This window comes from Chrysochloris asiatica, unplaced genomic scaffold (assembly GCF_000296735.1).
Source record: "Chrysochloris asiatica unplaced genomic scaffold, ChrAsi1.0 scaffold00015, whole genome shotgun sequence".
NCBI classification, from domain to species: Eukaryota; Metazoa; Chordata; class Mammalia; order Afrosoricida; family Chrysochloridae; genus Chrysochloris; species Chrysochloris asiatica.
Genome location: NW_006408533.1, coordinates 1013590 through 1033521, shown reverse-complemented (window position 1 = coordinate 1033521; position 19932 = coordinate 1013590). Strand labels below are relative to the sequence as shown.

Genomic DNA, 19932 nt, shown 5'->3' with positions numbered 1-19932 from the left:
AATAAATTTTTGGAAAAAAAAAGAAAGTACCCTGGACTGTCACAAGAACAAACAAAGGAAGAAGCACACCCAGATTTCTTCTTAGAAGCAAGGATGGCAATACTCCGACGATCATACTTTGTACACATTGTCAGGATGGACCTGTCCTTGAAGAAGTACATGAAGCTTATAAAAACAGGATCAGTGAAAAAGATGAAGACTTCCAACAAGATGAATTGACACAGTGGCAGCAACAATGCACTCAAACATAACAATTGTGAACATGGTGCGTGGCTGGGCAGTATTTTGTTATGTTGTAATAGGGCCACTACTCAATGGTCCTTACAAAATCAGAACCTACTCAATGGTCCTTACAAAATCAGAACCTACTCAATGGTCCTTACAAAATCAGAACCTACTTCATGGTCCTTACAAAATCAGAACCTTCTCAATGGCCCTTAACAAAATCAGAAACTATTCAATGGTCCTTACAAAATCAGAACCTACTCAATGGTCCTTACAAAATCAGAACCTACTCAATGGTCCTTACAAAATCAGAACCTAGTCAATGGTCCTTAACAAAATCAGAACCTACTTCATGGTCCTGACAAAATCAGAACCTTCTCAATGGTCCTTAACAAAATCAGAAACTATTCAATGGTCCTTACAAAATCAGAACCTACTCAAGGGTCCTTACAAAATCAGAATCTACTCAATGGTCCTTACAAAATTAGAACCTACTCAATGGTCCTTAACAAAAACAACACCTAGGTCTCTTATTTAATACATGACTGAGATAATTAATTTCATAAATTAATGTGGCTATACTATTGCTCCCAATGATGCTGTCAAACACGAGATTGTTTGCTGTTCCATACTGTAACCTACTCAATTAACAACCTTTGATATGTAGTTGACACAACCTTACTTGGGAAAAGAATAGAGGACTTACATCACTTATGATAAAGATAAAAATATGGATTACATTTTAATATAGAGCAAACTAACAAATGGATCCATAAGCGACATCATGATAGAGAGAATATATATAATATTGAAGTTGTCAAGGATTTCATTTTACTTGGATCCACAATCAACACTCATGGAAGCAAAAGTCAAGAAATCAAATGAAATATTGCATTGGGCAAATCTGCTGCAAAATAGCTCTTTGAAGTGTTAAAAATCAAAGAATGTCACTCTGAGAACTAAGGTGTGCCTGACCCAAGCCATGGTGTATTCAATCACTTTATATATATATGAAAGTTGGATAATGAATAAAAAAGACCAAATATTAATTGAAACATCTGAATTGAATACCAAAAGTATCATGGATTGCTAGATGAACAAACAAATCTGTCTTGACAGATGTACACAGCCAGAATGCTCCTTAGAAGGAAAGAATGCTAAGACCAACCACTCTGCCTATTCTATTTGCTAGACTTCTCTTTCCTGTTACCGAAATATTTGTGCAAATTTGACATAAAAGTTTCAAATTACTCCCTTTTATTTGTTCTTTGATTATATTAAAGTGAAAACAGTTACTCCTAATTCAATCTGCTTCCTTTGTATAAGATCTTGGATTTCATTATTTGAAGTCAGATTTAATTTTATAGTTTCATTGGGTCTGATAGATGCATTAGGGAGTCTGAGGGGTTTGGTGTCATGATGAGGAACTACAGTTGTGTTTTAAGAGTAGCAGGCTGGCCTGGTAGTCCGTCTCTTGACTGTTGTACTAACCATGACCACCTGTTCAACGCCAAGAAGGCAGATCTTGTCAGCGTTGTTCTCTTGGTTTCAAAGAGAGAAACGTTCCCATCTTCTAATCCTTACAGACGTTTTTATTGAGCGCCATCCATGTTATATGGAAATACTCTGGAGCTTTGATGCCAAATGTTCATGATCAATGCATCAGTATCCTATCAATAAAGAAATTTGGTTTTCAAGAAAGAGAGATTGGTACTTATCTGAACACAAAGTGGGAGATGTCAGTGATGATGGAGCATGGAAAAGAACAGGGAAACATTTGCTGTCTGAGGGAAGAAGGCCCTGGTAGAGGCAGAAAATAATGGAATGAAGAGCTTATGGGAGGGTTAGCCTTGGAGAGGAAAATTGTATCAGTTGATTAAATAGAAGAAGAAGAGAAAATGGAATGGGAGAAAACAAAACAAGGTGAAATGGAGAAAGCAGCAGAGATGTTAAGAAGAATGCTGAATAGCTCCACTGACGTTAGGCAGCATGGCCACGTGATGGACCAAACATGCAAGGTTCTGCCATTGTCCAATGCTCTTTGGACCAAGGGTTGAAACAGAAGAAGTGGAAACAATTTTCACTGAAAAAGAAAATCTAGGTCAATACTGAAGTCCCAGGATCATGTACATTTTTTCTCTTTCTCCTTTCTATAAGAGTAATTTGACTGATCTTGCATAATTGGCACATATACATCATTTCAAGTTTCCACTTATCCGTATTCTCCAGTCAAAGACTGCTGGCATGGTCTGTACATATGTGTCCCTTAGCAACCCCTACATCTTACGTTTCCACACTAAATGCCATTATCCTCATACATTAGTACCTTACTAGAAATAAGTTAAACTTTGTCACAGGCACAAAGGAGAACTTTTAGTCAAGAACTTAGTGCCTGACTCCCTTCCAAAGAATAAGTTAAGCACTGGAGAGAGCAGAACTATTATTCACTGTGGTGAAAACTCCCTAGGTACCACCTCAAACCTTTCCTGCAAATCACATTTAGTTCATGCTCACGAATTGACAAGGATGAGGGCTAACTAACTTGACTCAGCGAGGACTCATTCACCCATGGAATGTTTCCTGACTAAAGTTTTCTCTCAGCTTCCTTACAAGGGCCTGGCACCATAAAGGAGTTTCATCAGACAACAGTGAGAGGTGTGGTTAAGGGTTGGTCTTAGGAAATGCAAATGTGGCTATCCTCAAACTGGAGTCCTTGCAGCTGGCCACCAGCTGTTACAGGTCCTCCCAGCTATCACACCCAAATCATAGGCCCTAAACCCTGAACCATGGCCCTCCTGTATGTGTGTGTGGGGGGGTGGGGGGTGGAGGGGAACGGGGACAGTGTGTTGGCAGGAAGGGTGGATGGTAAACCCTATGCTTTCTCCTGCACCTTGCCATTCTGACTGACTCTAGATACTCTGACATGGTTTCTGTCTATAGCACCCCATAAGTAGTTCTTGTCAACTTCTCTTTCTAAGAACTGAATTCTGTTCTTTGTTCCCCCCAATTCTTCCAAAATTGGACTGGCCATTTGGAATCATGAGACATCAATCATTTTCATTCAATGCCACTGCCTACCCATAAGGAACACAGCATGTACCTGAGCCACTCATGATGGGTACTGGCCTTGGAGCTGTTAGGCACTCGATGATGGCTCAGTGGCCCCTGTGAGGGCTGCCTCATGCTCACATTAGGCTCTGCAGGTGTGTCCTGCTGCCCTACCTTCCTCTCCACAGACACCTCTGATGCCTGCCTGTCTGAGTTATGGAAGCAGACCTGAGGATTTCAGACTTTCCTACACTGTTCTTCACAGAACCCTGAGCTAACACTAGAATAAAGGTTTGGAACCCACAGCTGAATAAAAATGGATTGTGATAACTGCAAGTAAATATAAACGAAGTCTCGGCTACAATGGAAGGAATGGATAAGTAAATTATGTAACAATCAGCACTTCCTGTCTTTTTATCATCACGGTGATTCATGATGGGGACCAATTACCCCACACACCTGCAATCCATACTGGTTGGGAAGCTCTGTCCTAACAGTCACAAAGCTCAAGCCTGAAAGTCAACTCAGCGTACTCCCAGGACCAGTGTGTGAAAAGAGGACACCTTACCTTACCCAAAGATCCTTAGAGACCATGTGGGTTTACATGTTGGGCTGCTAGCCACAAGGTCATCAGTTCCAACCAACAGCTGCTCCAAGAGAGACAGATGAGGCTATCTGCTCCCGTAAAGAAACCTTAAGGCACAGTTCTACTCTAGGAGTTGGAGTGAACTCAAAGGCAGTGGGTTCAGTTTGTTAGTTTTTACCCATAATTGGACCTCAGCCAGTTGATTCCCTGCACTCACCTGCATTGCCCACTCTCCTGGTCACACTCTGGGATGGTGGTCTCCAAGGAGCCCCTTCTGGAGCAGTTGCAGCCCTCGCAGCCGGCCAGGGGGTGGAAGCTGAAGGAATTCATTTCACACACTTCGCACTGGGGCCTGACCGTGTGGGGTGGGCAGAGGCATGCTCCCGTGGTCTCCTCACAGAGGCGTCGGCCACAGCTACACACTGGTGGGGATGAATCGACACCGAGAAAAGATCAGATACCGCCTGAATCCAGGGCCTGCACCAACAGCCAGGACGAGCTCAAGTTGGTCCCAGGGGATCTTTCCCTGCACTATGGACAGACAATGTGAGGGTGAGTTTCATGTGTCCATTTGGCTCAGTTGTGAAGATCTATTATTTGGTCAAACACCTTGTTGTCATGACAGTATTCACGTGTGATTAGAATGTAAGTCTGTTGATCTAAAAGTAAAGCAGATCATACTTCATAATGTGCATGGACCTCGTCCAATCAGTTGAAAGTCTTAAGGGCAAAATCAAGGTTTCTTAGAGAAGGGTTCGGGCTCAAGACTGTAAATAAACATCCTGCTGGCATTTCCGGCCCACCACCTAGCCTACCCATTTTGGCCTACCCTGAGTTCCCAGCCTGTTGCCTGATTTTGGACTGACAAGCCCCCACAATTACATGAGCTAATTCCTTAAATGACTCAATCTCTCTCTCCATACATACGTTATTGTTAAGTGACATTGAGTTGGTTCTGACTCATAGAAACCCTGCATAGGACTGCTGACCTTTTGGTTAGCAGTCCATTGCTTATTCAATGGCACCACACCAGAAGTCCTCTCTATTGTTGTTGTTAAGTGCCATCAAGTTGGCTCCGACTTATAGCAACCCTGTATAGGACTTGCAAGGAGCAACTGGTGAGTTTGAACCACTGACCTTGAGGTTCTAACTGACCTTGCATATGTCTCATATAGATGCATGTCTCAAGGTTTTATGTTGTTTATGCCACCGTTAAAACTTTATTCTTTCCACCTTTTTTTTAAAATGTCTGTTTTCATTTTTGTTGTTTTTAAGTGCTATCAAGTCAGCTCATGGTGGCTGCAGTGTAAGTGCTGAATGAGACACAGCAGACCAAGCTCTGATACTCAAAGGATCCACCCAGCTGCCATCTGATGCCATTCTAAGGTGGGATCTCCTATTCATTGGGGAGCCTATAAGTAAAGAAGCAAGTGGGCTTTTGTAGTGGCTCCTCATGCCGGGAACCTTCAGCTCAGTACTTGGGGCAGAGGCCATGGTCCTGTTTGCCACCGTGTGGTGAGGCTGACCTCAGGTAGTAAGACCTGAGGGACTATGCACAGCTCTGCCACATGTCTGGGGCCACAGTACAATTCCTAAAAGCCATGAGTTTCTCCCCCAGTGAAGATTCTGGCTGTGAGTCCCTCATGCCCCTATTTCAGTTGAGTTTTGTTTAAAACAAAGATTGAAGTGGCTTCCACTGGCTAGGAAGGGAACTCAGCTGTCCAAAAGTGTGAATCATAAGGTTATTAATACTCACCTGCTTTGCCAAGCACAGGGCTCGCACAGTTGAGAAAACACAAATATGTACCTTCTAGAACAGTCTTACTCAAAATATGGTCCATGGACCAGCAGCATACACACCACTTGGGTATCCATTAGAAATACAGACTATCAGCATTGCCCTAGACCTGCTAAATCATAATCTTTATTTTAGCAAGATCCCCAGGTGATTGATTCCTTTACATGGTAAATTTAGGAAGCATTGCTCCAGATGAACAATCTGTGTGTGCGTCATCCACCAAGAGGCATAGGGACCAGGTGACAGGGCTGCACTTACGCCTGCAGTGTGGGAATCCGTAGTAGCCAGTTTGGCAGCGGGTACACCGCCGCCCGATGATGTTAGGCCTGCAAAGGCATTGCCCGCCCTCTGGGTTGCAGCCTGGGCCCAGGGATCCAGTAGGGTGACACTCACAGGGCACTGCACCATTGTGGTACAAGACCACCAGGGACCTGGCGGAGTTCTTACAGAATCCGGAGGCTGTCTGGGGGCTGTGGAGACAAACGCAACTCACAGTGGGATTGTAAAAGTCAGCTAAGAAAGCACCCACCAGGGCCACCCTCTCCTTCTCCATTCGTCCCACATAGCAATGTCTTTAGGGGTAAACCCCAGAGTCTGGGAAGAGTGAGAAACCACCCCACTCCTAGACGCATAGCTGGTGACATCCCCTGCCAGCCAGCCAGCCCTGAGTCTAATAGTAACTGATGGTCCTCTACTCCCACCCATCCACTTCCGAAGGCACTCAAACCCATAGCTGCTTGACCTCAAAGTCTTTGTTCTTCCTATTCACCCTAGTGGAGGTTTCAGTCTCCCAGGGCCCTCTGGAGCTCCCAGGTTCCTCTAAACCTACAAAGTAGATGTGAAGAAGAGAATGGCAGGAGCAGGCTGTCCCGGGCACTAAGCCTCCAGGAGCCCAGGAAGAGTGCTTGGGAGAACATGTCTCTGCGGTATTCCCCGCTCAGTAAGATGGCAGAGGAGAGGGGAATCAGGGCCAACATTCCTTCCTGCAAAGAGCACCATGCCTACTAGCTTTTAGGAATCTAAGTTGGCAAACGAAGCAGTCTGGGAATCCCAGTGAGGAAAGCGATCTCAGCTGAGCTCTAAGTTGCTGGCAGAGACCCTGCCCAGACAGCTCACCACGGGGTCACTGTAAGATGGTCAGTTAGGAGAAAGAGCACAGAGTCACTGTCACTCCTGTGGGTGGTGAAAGGAGATCCACAGGTCACCCCTATCCCTGGCTGTGAACTGGCTGGAAATGTAGCAGTGCCTCAGGCACCCCAGGCCCTTCCCCTGAGTGGTACTTACTTAATATAAAAACTGTTTCCTCCACAGTTGTTGATAAACTCTGATGACTTGTCCACAGATTTTTGGTGTAGTAATTGGGAGTCGTCACTCTCCAAGGGCACTACTAGAACACCAACCTAAAATAAATCCATCAGAGTGCCTTTGGACTTCCAAAAACAGGCAACATGAAAGAATATTCAATGTAGTTTCCTTCTCTAGGAAGCCAGAGTGACAGCATGTGCATGGTTATACTATATCCTGTACGCAATAAGGAGCCCAGGAAATTGGTCATGCAGAATGGCATGTCGGATCTGCTTTAGCCAGGTGTGGAGGATAAGAGAGGGAGCTCAAGCAGGGGGTCCTGGTGCAGTTCAAGTGAGAGAACAGATTGTCTGACCAGAACAGTGGGACTCAAACTGATTGGATGTATTCAGGAGACAGGACAAAGGAAGAAACCACACACTTGGGGACTGGCCATTGGAGAAGACTAGAGAGAAGCAGAGGCATCACTGGATTCCATCAGCCAAGATGGCAAACAGGGTAGTAGATGTCCTGGCTACAGAGGAAACGGGAACTCCTGAGCTATATGGCTATGGGGCTGATCGGTCACATATTGATCTTGGAGTTCAGGAAAGATTGGAGATAGATTCACAGATGTAAGCATCACTGAGTGGAGGAGAGAACAGCATCAACAGGAGAAGATGTTCTTGAAAGAGGTGATATAGGAGAAGAGGCTCTTACATTTGAAAATGAGAGCGCTACAACACATAGGAACAAGGGGAAAAGAGAAATTACTGAAGGAATACTAGAGGAAGTAGAAGAAAACGTAAAGAAGGTAACATGTGGAAAGTAAAAGCAAACAGCTTCAAAAAGGAAGGTATGTTAAAGGTTCCAGGAGTGATCAATCATGTGAGGAGAGAGGAGGGACCGGTCAATGGAACACTGAGACTCTCTTTTCAGAGCTTCTTTCAGGGTAGTTTTTTTCTTATTAATTTCTCTGTTACTCCCAGTCCCCTTGATTTTAATTGCCACACACTTTTCATATTTTTTAGAAATACCTGTAAAGCTAAAACGTGTTTCTATAACTATGACTTCACCTATTTTGAGGAATTATGTTCATGAGCCAGACAAACACACCAAACTGCTGACCAATGCAGCCACACCAAGAGCACGCTGAGAAACAAATGGAACGCACCAGTATCAAGGACTTCCCTTCTGGAACCTTCACAGTCACGGCAACTTCAGGCTCTGAGATGTCCAATGCAACCTGATCTCCAGAGATGACTTGCTCTCGGCAGCCAAGTGCATGGGGGCAAAAAGAGGCATGGAAGGAACCTAAACAAAGAGAGAAGGGTTCACGTCCCACCACCGCAGGGATGGCTCCCGGTGAGCAGCTGGCAGGACCCACTCATAGCAGCTCACCTGACCATGGCCGCGCTCCATCCACAAACACCTGTGCAGGGAACGTGGGGTGCTCTGGTTGACAAAAATGAATGACAAAGACATGTCGGCCCAGGTGTGCTACATGTCCTCTCAGAGTCACCTGATTCTAAGAGGAAAATAAATAAATAAAAACAAAACCCTCAAATAAAGAGCTATAAGTAATTATTTAGAGGTCAAAAGACAACAACAAATAAAAATGAGAGGCCATCTAGCATCATTCTCTCCTCTTTCAGATGAAGGTTACCTTTTAGGGAGGGTAAGTAACTTACCAAAGGTCAGACACTAAAACTAGGACTAGAACTTCTATCAACAGTCTCAATTTCAATTTATTTCCACTACTATTCTAAGTTGTCTTCATCAATTAAATTTTATCTCTCAGATCCTGTTAATTTCTAAACTAGATGTAAAGTATGAGCAATTGTTAGGATTATAAGGACAGAATAGGATCAGAGCAAGCACATTAAACACATTTCCATAACAAAGAATGAAAAAAAGTCCTGAGATTTGGTAATTTACCCTGAATAACAACAGCAACAAAATCTTCTAGTATTATACTTCACCTTGGTGCTCTACATGAGAAGCTAATAAATACTCTTTTTATTGAATTAATTAATTTCCTACTCGCACCGTACTATGCTAAGTACTAGAGTCTTGGTGGGGTGCTATAGAATAAGAACAAGGTCAGCGGTTCAAACCCTCCAGCTGCTCCTGGGAAACCCTATACAGGACCACTGTGATTCGGAACAGCCTCAACAACAACAACATGTTAAGTGCCTGGGGGAGACAACAAAACTTGTTAGTAAGAGTAATCATTCTGAAAGTGCTTATGGTGCAATTTGGGAAGACAATAAACCCAACAAAATTAAACACCCTATGAACATATTGAGCTCTGGTAGCGTAGTGGTTACGAATCAGGCTGCGAACCGCAAGGTCAGCAGTTCGAAACTATCAGCTGTTCCATGGGAGAAAGATGAGGCTTTCTGCTTCAGTAAAGATTTACAGCCTTGAAAACTCTGTACAGGGTCGCTATGAATCGGAACTGACTCCATGGCACATAGCAACAGCAACAACATGAACATATGAGGCATTACAAGATGAGCAATGGAAATTTTCCAAACTGCAGGAGAGAATGAGAGCATCAGGCTACGGTGGTTACACAGGACTAACAGATGCCTGCCTTTCTGGAAGTTTCCACAGGTTAGAGCAGAGGTCCTCAATTTCAGGGACACCACACTTACCAGGAGGGCTTGTTGAAAGACAGATTGGTGTGGTGGTCTGAGAATTAGTATCAGTAACAAGTTCCTAGGTGATGCAGATATTACTGGTCTGGGGACCACACTTTGAGAATCTCTAGCGAAGGAAGAGGAGTCCTGGTGTGGCACTGTGGCTTAATGCGCCAGATTGCAAAGCCATTTGAACTGCAAGGTTGGTGGTTCAAGCTCACCAGCTGCTCCTCGGAAACCCTATACAGGGTCGCTATGGGTTGGAATTGACTTGACAGCACTTAGTGACAACAACAGTGAAGGAAGAACACTCTCAAGGGAAGTTCTACCTGTGGTGCCTTCAAGGTGATCCCAGAAACAACATTAGCAGAAGGTAGAGGATCCTGGGGCAGAAGAGGAGAAGGCTCAGCACTTGGGGCATTCAAAACCAAAACTCCTTTCGGAGGAGTTTCGTGGGCCAGGGAGACACAGGTGGCACTGGAAAAGAGAAGATTTAAAAATCTTATTTTAAAAAAACTAAAAGGTGCCATCAGTGAAGAAAGCTATCTTTGAGCATAGATTGTGTGAGCCTGGAAAGGCTCGCCTGCTGGGGATGTTACAGAATTCTGCAGATCTTGATGTGACAACACGCAGAGAAGCCCTGTGGCCAAGTGTCTTCCAGCTGCCTGCTCAGTACAATTAGTTAAAGCACAAAGTAGTCTTAATTCTGAAGTCAAGCAACCTAGATTGAAATTTATTAAAACTTGCTTTACAGAACTAAAATGAATTGTTACAATGAGATCAATGCAGCCTACATGTTGACATAAAAACTTACAAAAACAAAGAACAAATGCACTCCATTTCTTTAAAGCAGACCCCGACTGACATTGTCTTCATGGTTTCTGTAGCCCAACCAGATGTCAGGACTATGCATATAAATTGTTTGTAAATGTACATCAAAACTACCTTGCAGAAGCTTGGTTAGTTAATTCTTAAAATCATTCTTTCTGTGGTTTTTCAAGTAAATCGCCTCAGACACAGACATTAAAGGATTATACATGGTGAGTCTTTCCTTGGACTCAAAACAGAACTCAGGGAAACTGTTCTCCAGGGTAGGTTCACCCCAGTTCACTTCTGTGTCAGCTTCCTGCTGTTAGTTCTGGAAAAACGGTTGAGGTTAATAATGAAGCCTTTTTATCCATTACAAGCCTTAATTCCCTTAGCCTTTGATCATCAGGCAGTCAGGTATGACTTGCGAGGGAGGCACTGTGCTAAGCGCTTACAAGCATTGCAGTATTACTCAGAGCATAAATTAAGGAGAAAGGAAAGAAGCACATTACCTTTCATTTAAAAGTTGCCCATAACTGGCAATGCAGTGGACTTGGGGTCTCACATATTCAGTTGAGAATTCTTCAATTGGTATGATACAAATTTGATGCTGTTGAACAAAGACAATGCAACCAGTGTCACGGTCAAATACACTATTTTAATGAAGCTGTTAACTACAAAGGCTTCACCCAGAAGAACTGTGACTGTCATTTCAAAATAGTGAAATCTGCAGGATGATAGTCTCCACAGCATCATTAGGTATAACAAATCCTTGTTACTTTGACACAGGACAACTGACTAAATTGTTTTTGGATTAACTAAAGGAAAACAAACAGAGAACAAAATCTTAACAAAATATTAAAACAACTCTGTTCAGTGAGTCTCGGTGACTTGGCTTGACACTGGGCGAGGATGAGGTGGGCGGCCAGGGAGCCAGCTTCTCAGAGACAGAGCTACTCCTACGAGGAGTGGAATGATGCTTGTTAATAAAGGATGACTTGAATTTCAGGCACACCTGGACATCGCTCCAGGAACTGTCTCCAGAGGTAACTTTTGAGTCACATGAGAAACTCAATGTATCAGTATATTTTGTTTTAAATCAAACTGTACTACCAGCTTGATTCCAAAGCTTATTCGATAACAATGACAACAATTTTACTGAGCCTCTCCTGCCCCTACCAGGCATCAAGATCTTGTAAGACCATAATGGATAATGCTCCAGCCCTAATGGACAATCATTTTATGCTAATCAGATGAGTCACTGAATGACAGTGGATGATTTCAAATAGGGGTGTCCTACCTTTAAGGAGCTCTGGTAGTGTAGTGGTTACGAATTGGGCTGCGAACCGCAAGGTCAGCAGTTCGAAACTATCAGCTGTTCCACGGGAGAAAGATGAGGCTTTATGCTCCCATAAAGATTTACAGCCTTGGAAACCCTGTATAGGGTCACTATGAGTCGGAACCGACTATGAGTTGGCACAAAACAACAACAACAACCTTTATGATACAAAGAATCACCCCTATAATTGGCAAAGACAAAGAGGTTGATTCACCTGGATTGTTCATCTTAAAAAAGAAAGACTCAGTATTTCATATTTTTTTTAAAGGAAGCAAAGCTGAACTCCAGGTACTTCTCAAGGTCAAGCTCAATATTTTTAATATTGTCAAGCACAAATATTTTAAACATATTAGAACAGGCTAGCCCAGCATTTTCCAGGGTGTGATAGCAGCGTAATATCAGCAGTAACAGGAAGCTGCTCCATGCTTAGGTAATCCTACATTCCGAGTTATTTATTGGAAAGCTGGACACTCCTTCCTAGGCCCGAGGCCACACCTCTGCCCGTCATACTTCTTCACTATTCAAGACGTGCCATTACAGTGGAGGGCATGAAGATTATTTCATCTGCCAGACCAGTCAACGTAGCTCTTATGTTTCTAATGAGTTGAGTCATACTTTCTTACCCCCTTCTTTTAAAATAATATTTTATTGCGTTTTTGGTGAAGCTTGACACAGCAGTGTGGATCCTCATTCGACAATTTCTGCTCAGATTGTTCAGTCTCATTGATTACATTCTTCACACTAAGCCAACATTCTCATTATTTCCATTCTAGTTGTTGAACTTCCATTAAACTAAAGCTTCCCAGCCTCCTTCCTGTCCCATCTTTGTTTTAAAGTAACTGTTGGCTGTTCTGTCTCACAGAGATGATTTTTTTAAGGACTGCAGTACTCAAGGGTGATACGTTTATTTTGTGAGACAAATTATTATTTAGCTAATAGGAGACCTCAGGGGCTAGTTTCAGTTCAAGGTTAAAGATTATCTCAGAGAAATAGTCTTGTAAAGTTCTCTAGTCTAAACCAGATTAGTAAATCTGGATTTTTTTTTTTAAAGAATTTGGGGTTCTGGTCTTCATTTTTCTTCCATTCTATCAAGATCCATCGATTGTAGGCCTGATCATGACTCACACTCCTTTTGAAACAGATTAACAGTAGTTTGAAATAAAAAGTTTAAAATTTTGAAAGAATATGGCAAAAAGCTAATCATGATCATTAAATACTAAAATGGAACCGAAAATAAACAATAACCCACGGTATTTCTATGCACCTGCAAGAATAATGAAATAGGAAATATGACAAAAGACATTTCATTCACAATAGCAAGAGCAAACAAAAATGATTGAAATAGAGTTTTGTGAAACATGCTCAGATTTGATGACTAAACTTTACTGGGTAATGTAAAAGAGGCTCAAAGAAGTATGTCAAATTTGTAGATGGAAGATTTGTTATTACGTGCTGTCGAGTTAGTTCCGATTCATAGCAGCCCTGGAAATTCATCAAGGTTAATCTTAATAGATTTAACACAATCCCAGACAAAAATTTTAAACGCTTTAAAAATATATAGACATCATCAAAATACTTCTAGACTTTAATGGGCACAATGGAAACATACCAGGAGTAATGAGGCCAGGTGCGCCTTGATATGAATGTCCACATCTGCCAATAGCTCATACACAGCAATGCGGTGTGCGGGGTCAATCACAGCACTCCGGCACAGGATGCTGGGGAGGGAACAGAAGGTGCTAAGCCTGACTCTAGGAACCCTCATTTTGTACCTCCCTCAGTGACGTCTGATTGCTTTTCAACTTCTCTTGGTCATAACTGAATGAACAACGGTGAACTTTTCCTGCTTAAGAGAGACCAAAACCAGATGCTCAATTGCTGTCCATATGACCCTTTGTTTATGGTGATTCTTTGCATGTCAGACTAAAATTGTGTTCTGTAGGTTTCTCAGTGGCAGATTTTTTTCAGAAGTAGATCAATAGATCTTTCCTCCAAGATGTCTCTGGGTAGACTAGAACTTACAACCTTTCACTGAACAGTCAAGGTTGTTCACCATCTGCACTGCCTAGGGGGTTCTTAAGAGAAATACAACCCCACAATCTGTTTGCAGAAAAGAGCATTTCAAATACAGCAAGGGCTGCATCTGTCAGGGCTAAAGGCCCCCTCACTTTTCCTCCTGACTTTGAGGAATACTTGGTTTAGTCCAAGGGGTGAGAGTTCCAGGGTCAGTAATGGCTGATGTCTAAGGTACACCCTTCTGTGCAATTTAACAATAATTTCAGTTCCGTTAGTGAGTATAGTTACCCATGAACCTCGGACTGGCCAACCCACACCAAGTCAGTAAGTACGCTTGATCTTAAGACAACATGGTGAGAAAACTGAATTTACCTTTTGAAGCCATTATCTGTTTTTCCTCATTCTGTCTCCCCCATTCCTATCAGTGATGGTTTCCCCTCTCTACCAACAAGTAAAATACAGAGTTCACCAGTATGTAAAAAGTCAGAGTTTGGGATTAAATACCAGAACTCTAAAGGTAAAACCGCTTAAAATATTTTTGAGTATTTTTTGTTTCTGACTTCATACTCCATACACAACTGTTGTATCTATAAATATCATTTGGAATTAGTGGCATACTAAAATAAAATGCCCATCGCTGGTAAATATTTGAGCTAATGAAGCCAATGGTTTTTGCAAGGATTAAAGCAAGATAAAGTACAGATACCAAGCAAGTTTGTATAGAAACTCAATACAGTTATATTCTTTTCCCTTTAATGTGTTTGTGTTGATTAAAACACACTCCTTTTGGATTCAAGCATAATCTCCAAAGTTAAATGTATTAAATGATTCCATTAGATTTAGTTCCATAATTTGTTCTTGTTGTTCAGTGCTGTTGAGTTGGTTCTGACTCATAGGGCTCCAAGGAACAGTTGATGGATTTAAGCCACCGACCTTGCGGTTAGCAATCCAGTGCTCATCCTAAAGCGCCACACATTAAATTCTTACTAAGAAATAGACTAACAGTAATCTCTTGATTAATTTAATTATTAATAATTATCTCTTTGATGGAGAGCATATTAGATTTATCACAGCACTCGAACCACAAGGTTGGCAGCTCAAACCCACCAGCTGCTTCTCAGAAACCCTATACAAGGTCGCTAAGTCAGAACCAACTCGATGGCACTTAACAACAATACCAACAACAATTCCTATTAGTACCACTATTATTCTGCTGGGACATTACTTTTTCATACAGAGTCAGCACTCACTTGAGAAATCTTAAAAAAGGCACAAATCTCAGCAACAGATGTAACAATATTGAAAGATTCTGTCATTTGGAATGGATTTTTATGGAACAAATATTTTCCAAATGCACCATATTTTTAGACTTTAAATACTTAAAGCCTGCTTATTTTCATTTTTCTGCACAACAAACAATATAAAGAAAAAAGAAATATTTTACTCAAATGGAAAAAAAAAAAAAATCAGGTATTCCTGGGAGTGGTAAAATACACTAAAAGTGATTCCTGGTTGAATGCAATACTGCCGTGGCCTTAAAATGACAGAGACTCACTCCCAAAGGCCAAGTTTGGTGTTGTTATGTCCTGAGACCATCGGGAAGTTTCCCTGCAAAGGTCATGAACCAAAGCTTATGGACACCTGAAAGTATACCCTTTCTGGTTTTGGTGTGGAGATCAGTATAGAATTTCTTAGGGCTTCTTCTGAGATGGTCCAAGGATCCCTCAGGTATATCCACTTTTGATTCTATAGAACAGGGATCCACCATGCGACCTGAAATGTGGACAGAATTGGGGGCTGGGCTGAAAGGTGGGCTTTGACAGAACATTATGGAGAAGACCAGACAGAAACAATGAGAATCTCTGCCCCAACCTCCATCCAACAATCTCTAGGGCTCAGCTGGGGTAGTGACCCACCCATCTGGGAGGGGACATTCCAGTGGTTGCTGATGTCACATACTGATTCAACTAATATTTCCAGATAACAACAGAACATTCTGGGAACTCTTTGGGGCCCATACAGTGCTACTATTAAAAATTCAAGTGTATTTACATTCCTTGGTTTCTTTATCATTGCCATGAAGAACAGGATTTCACGGCTACCTTCTAGAGGTGTGCTGAGGGCCTGGTGTTAACTCAATCGTCATTTTATCAATTCTTATAAACATTTCCAATAGAAGTTACTAAAAGATACTCATTTCAAAAGGTCTTTTACTTGTACAATGGGAAAATGTCCAGCTACTACAAGTTATCTCGGGTTCAATACAATTCAACATGAAAGTAGGGGGAATAACATGTCCATGCCTTTGCTCAAGAACTGGGTGTGTTCACTCATTTCTACACCTGTTCTTTCAAGGATCTCTGACTTTCTGTGCCATTTAACTATAGAATTAATTTCAAGTGGAAACACTCGATGCAATATTCTTTAATTAAGACATATCTGCATGTTGTTGCTGCTGTTAAGTGCCGTCGAGTCGGCTCCAACTCATAGCGACTCCTTGCTAAGGAGTGGCTGGTGAGTTTGAACCACTGACCTTATGGTTTAAACAGACCTTGTGATTCAGTGCATTACTCTACAGCGCCATATCAGGACTCCGAACATTTTCATATATCTTGCAATATTATGCAAAGAAAACAATTTTGAATAAACCTTTGTGAGTTCGAGTTTTTGGAAGCGAAGAATTTCATTCAGAAAAAATGTTTTAATCTTTTGACAATGTTTTTCATCAAACATTTATTATTCCCAGTTCTGAAGAGTACGTGGCCTCAGCAGGAAAACAAGGATATACCTACCAGCATAGTTGTGAACAAGTCTTTTCCACTATGCAATGCTGCCATGTACTGCCAGGCTTTCAGATAAAAACACAGAGTGTATTACCACCTGATGTGACAGGAATAAACCAAAAGGTTGTGCACCCAGTCCCCTCACTGGCAATGCTGCTACATCATATGACTAGTCACCTGCTGGTTTTCAACATCTGCCTCAAAGAAAAAGAAAACAACTTTCCAATCCAACATGCCAAGGAAGCACGGAAGTTCCTAAGCAGAGCTCCTACAGATTCAGAGATGAAGCCCCTGAGATGGGGCCAATTACCTGTATTTGCAGCTATAGATGTTCACCTGACCTGTTGCAACAGACCCGGGGCTCTTCACGTCCACATCAACCACAGACAGTTGGTTGATTTCTGTAGCATATTCGACCAGGACCACATAGTGGCCCACCTGTGGGACATGCAGCCGCAACCGCAGCTCCACCTGTCAAAGAATGCATGTAGATACACCATCATCCAGATGAAAAACACAATGGATACTTTAACAAAGCTGTGATAACATCTTGAAATTTTTCTTAAATGCTATTATGGTAACAAATAGGATCTTTTATGTATGGCTGCCAGATAAAATATGGAACGTCCTGTTCAATTATTCATTGCTTGTCTGGAAGTCAAATTTAGTGGGGTATTCTGTATTTTTATTTTCTTTACCTGTCAACTCTACATATAGGGGGTTCTATGCACTCTACCCCGGAGTATCTCAACTACTGTTTCTCACACAAAAGCCATTCTAAAATTTGAACTAAAAAAAGACTGACCAATTTGGAATATGGGGAATAGAAAGATGCCTTGAGGTTCTTTCTTAATTGTTCTTTCATTAAAAAGGAAATTTAAAATACATGGATGCCAATAATGTAATCACGACACACACACACACACACACACACATCCCATTTCCATGATGGTGACTGATAATAGCCTAGTTTTCGTGCTTCCAAACCAGTTTCTATGCCTGAATATGCACAAGCACATGTTTTGTTTTGTTGTATTTAATAATAAAACAAAAACAACTACGATCATAGTAGGCAGATATGAAAGCTTTTGCATTGTAATGTCAGAGTTGAGTAGTTACAACAGATCATAAGACTCACAAAGCCAAGCAAAGGTACTCTCTGGCCCTTTATAGAAAAGTGTGCCAACCCTTGATAGAGTCAACTGATTGGGAGCTTGGATTCTGAGATCAGACTGCCTCCAGTTGTGTGGCCTTGAGCGAGTCCGTCAGCATCTGTAGCTTCTTCAGCGTCCTCTTGTTTAAATGAGGATCACAGGAGCACCCAACTCGTCAGACTGATGTGAGGACCAAATGAATTCAAGCACGTAGAGTGTTTACAATCGTACTTGGCACACAGCAAGTATTATCCAAACACTGACTATTATAAATGTAATCACTGCCTTTTGCCACAACTTGCTTTTCTACCCAATAGTTATTTTATGTGTCTGCATCAGTACGTGCTTCTGTAGACTACATTTTTTTCCGCTGGCTGCTTAGTATGCCATAGCACAAATGTAAAACAACTTAGTGAACTAACCCTTTATTTATGGACATTTAGGTGGTCTCCGATTTTCCCTACAACATACAGTGCAACACAACCAAAAAGGAGAAGTTTCTGCTGAGTTTATCCCAGTGCACGGCGACCTCATCAGTGTCACAGGACCACTCTTTTCTGTGGGGCTTTCAATGGCTATGATAGAAGCAAATCACCAGGCCTTTCTTCTGAAGCACTTCTAAGTGGATATGAACCACCAACCTTTCTGTTAGTACTCAACCACTTAACCATTTGCAGTGCATATATAATGGTAACTCCTTGGTCACCCTTACATATTTCTGTGAGATAGGTTCCTACAAGAAGAATTCTGGGGCCAAGTGTGTTGCACATTTAGTGCCTGAGCCAATATTAGATCTCCAATCCTTAGCAGTTCAACCTATTTCATTCCGTGAGCTTAGGTCCAGTCATGCTTTACCACATATTAAAGTCATCCTCCCCGACCTTGGCATCAGAAAGGTCACATGTACTATTCCTTCTATGCAGCTGTGAACCACACAACTGCTGCTTTCCACGGTGATTTTTCTACTACTTCAACAATTTTATAAAATTCCCTCAGGGAAAAAGTGTGGATTACCCTTACCACTTTTTCACTCTACCTTACAGAGTGACATTTGTCCCTCACATTGCTCTAGAGGGAGAGACGTTCTGACCAGCACTTCTCCCTGGGGCATCTCCAAACAAGGGTGCATCTGTCTTCACCCCACCACAAAGCACACACAGGTCCATGATAGATTGGGTTTTCTCCCAGAAGTTATTATTGGTGCTGGTTCCATCAGAGCACTCTAGTATAATTCCTATTACTCTCCCCACTCTGATTCTTACAGCTAGATTTTTGGAACACTTTTTGGAAGAGTTTTAAATATATTTGATGGTGAAAGTTAGCAAGTTTTGAGCAACTCAGATAAAAACATAAAAAATGGAAAACAAAGAAGAAGTAAAACTCTATTTCAAGATTATATGGTTTTACACATAGAAAATCCCAAGAACTCAGCAAGAAAGTTATTGGAACTTATTGAAAGATTCAGCAGAGTCAGCATACAAGATTCCTTTACACTTTACATAAAGAGAGAACTCTGAAAAGGCATCAGGAAAACACCACCATTTACACTAGTCATCCAAAAGGTGAAATACTTAGGATTAAATCTAACCAGAGAAACAAAAGACCTATACAAAGAAAACTACAAAACACTACTACAAGATACCAAAAGAGATTTACGAAAGTGGAAGGATATGCCATGCTCACAGAGAGGAAGATTTAACACTCTGATAATGTCAAAACTACAAAAAGCAATCTATAGATATAATGCAATACCAGTTCAGATTTCAACATCATTCTTTAAAGAGATGGAAAAAACTAATCACTGACTCCATATGCAAAGAAAGAGAGCCCAAATAAGCACAGCATTACTAAAGAAGAACAAAGAAGGTGGGCTTTCACTTCTCAATCTCAAAGCTTACTACAAATTAAAGTCATCCTTTAATTTGACAACCACAGTGGTCAAAAGAGTCTGGTACCAGTACAATGAAAAACATATATATCAATGGAACAGAATGGAGAACCCAGAAGCAACTCCATCCACCTACAGTAAGCTGACTTCGACAAATAAACAAAACACTTCAAATGGGAAGAGTCTCTACAACAAATGGTGTTGGCAAAATTGAAAATTCATTTGCAGAAGAATGAAACAAAATCCATGTCTCACAACATTTACAAACACAAATTCAAAGTGGACTAAACAACTAAATGTAAAACTTGGAACTATAAAGATCAATGAAAAAGTAGGGACAAACTTGTTGTTGTTGTTGT

General features: G+C 41.6%; 1 protein-coding gene across 1 annotated transcript in view; it reads right to left on the bottom strand.

Moving 5' to 3' along the window:
- Positions 1-19932, bottom strand: part of LAMA3 (laminin, alpha 3) — a 368228-nt gene that overhangs the window by 144192 nt on the left and 204104 nt on the right. Inside the window, exons 24-32 of the mRNA XM_006835121.1 lie at positions 16842-17002; positions 13342-13450; positions 10906-11003; positions 9916-10063; positions 8343-8469; positions 8116-8255; positions 6942-7057; positions 5916-6127; positions 4077-4281 (exon numbers count right to left, since the gene is read on the bottom strand). Of these exons, the coding sequence (XP_006835184.1) occupies positions 4077-4281; positions 5916-6127; positions 6942-7057; positions 8116-8255; positions 8343-8469; positions 9916-10063; positions 10906-11003; positions 13342-13450; positions 16842-17002 (1316 nt within the window). The remainder of the gene's footprint in view (positions 1-4076; positions 4282-5915; positions 6128-6941; positions 7058-8115; positions 8256-8342; positions 8470-9915; positions 10064-10905; positions 11004-13341; positions 13451-16841; positions 17003-19932) is intronic.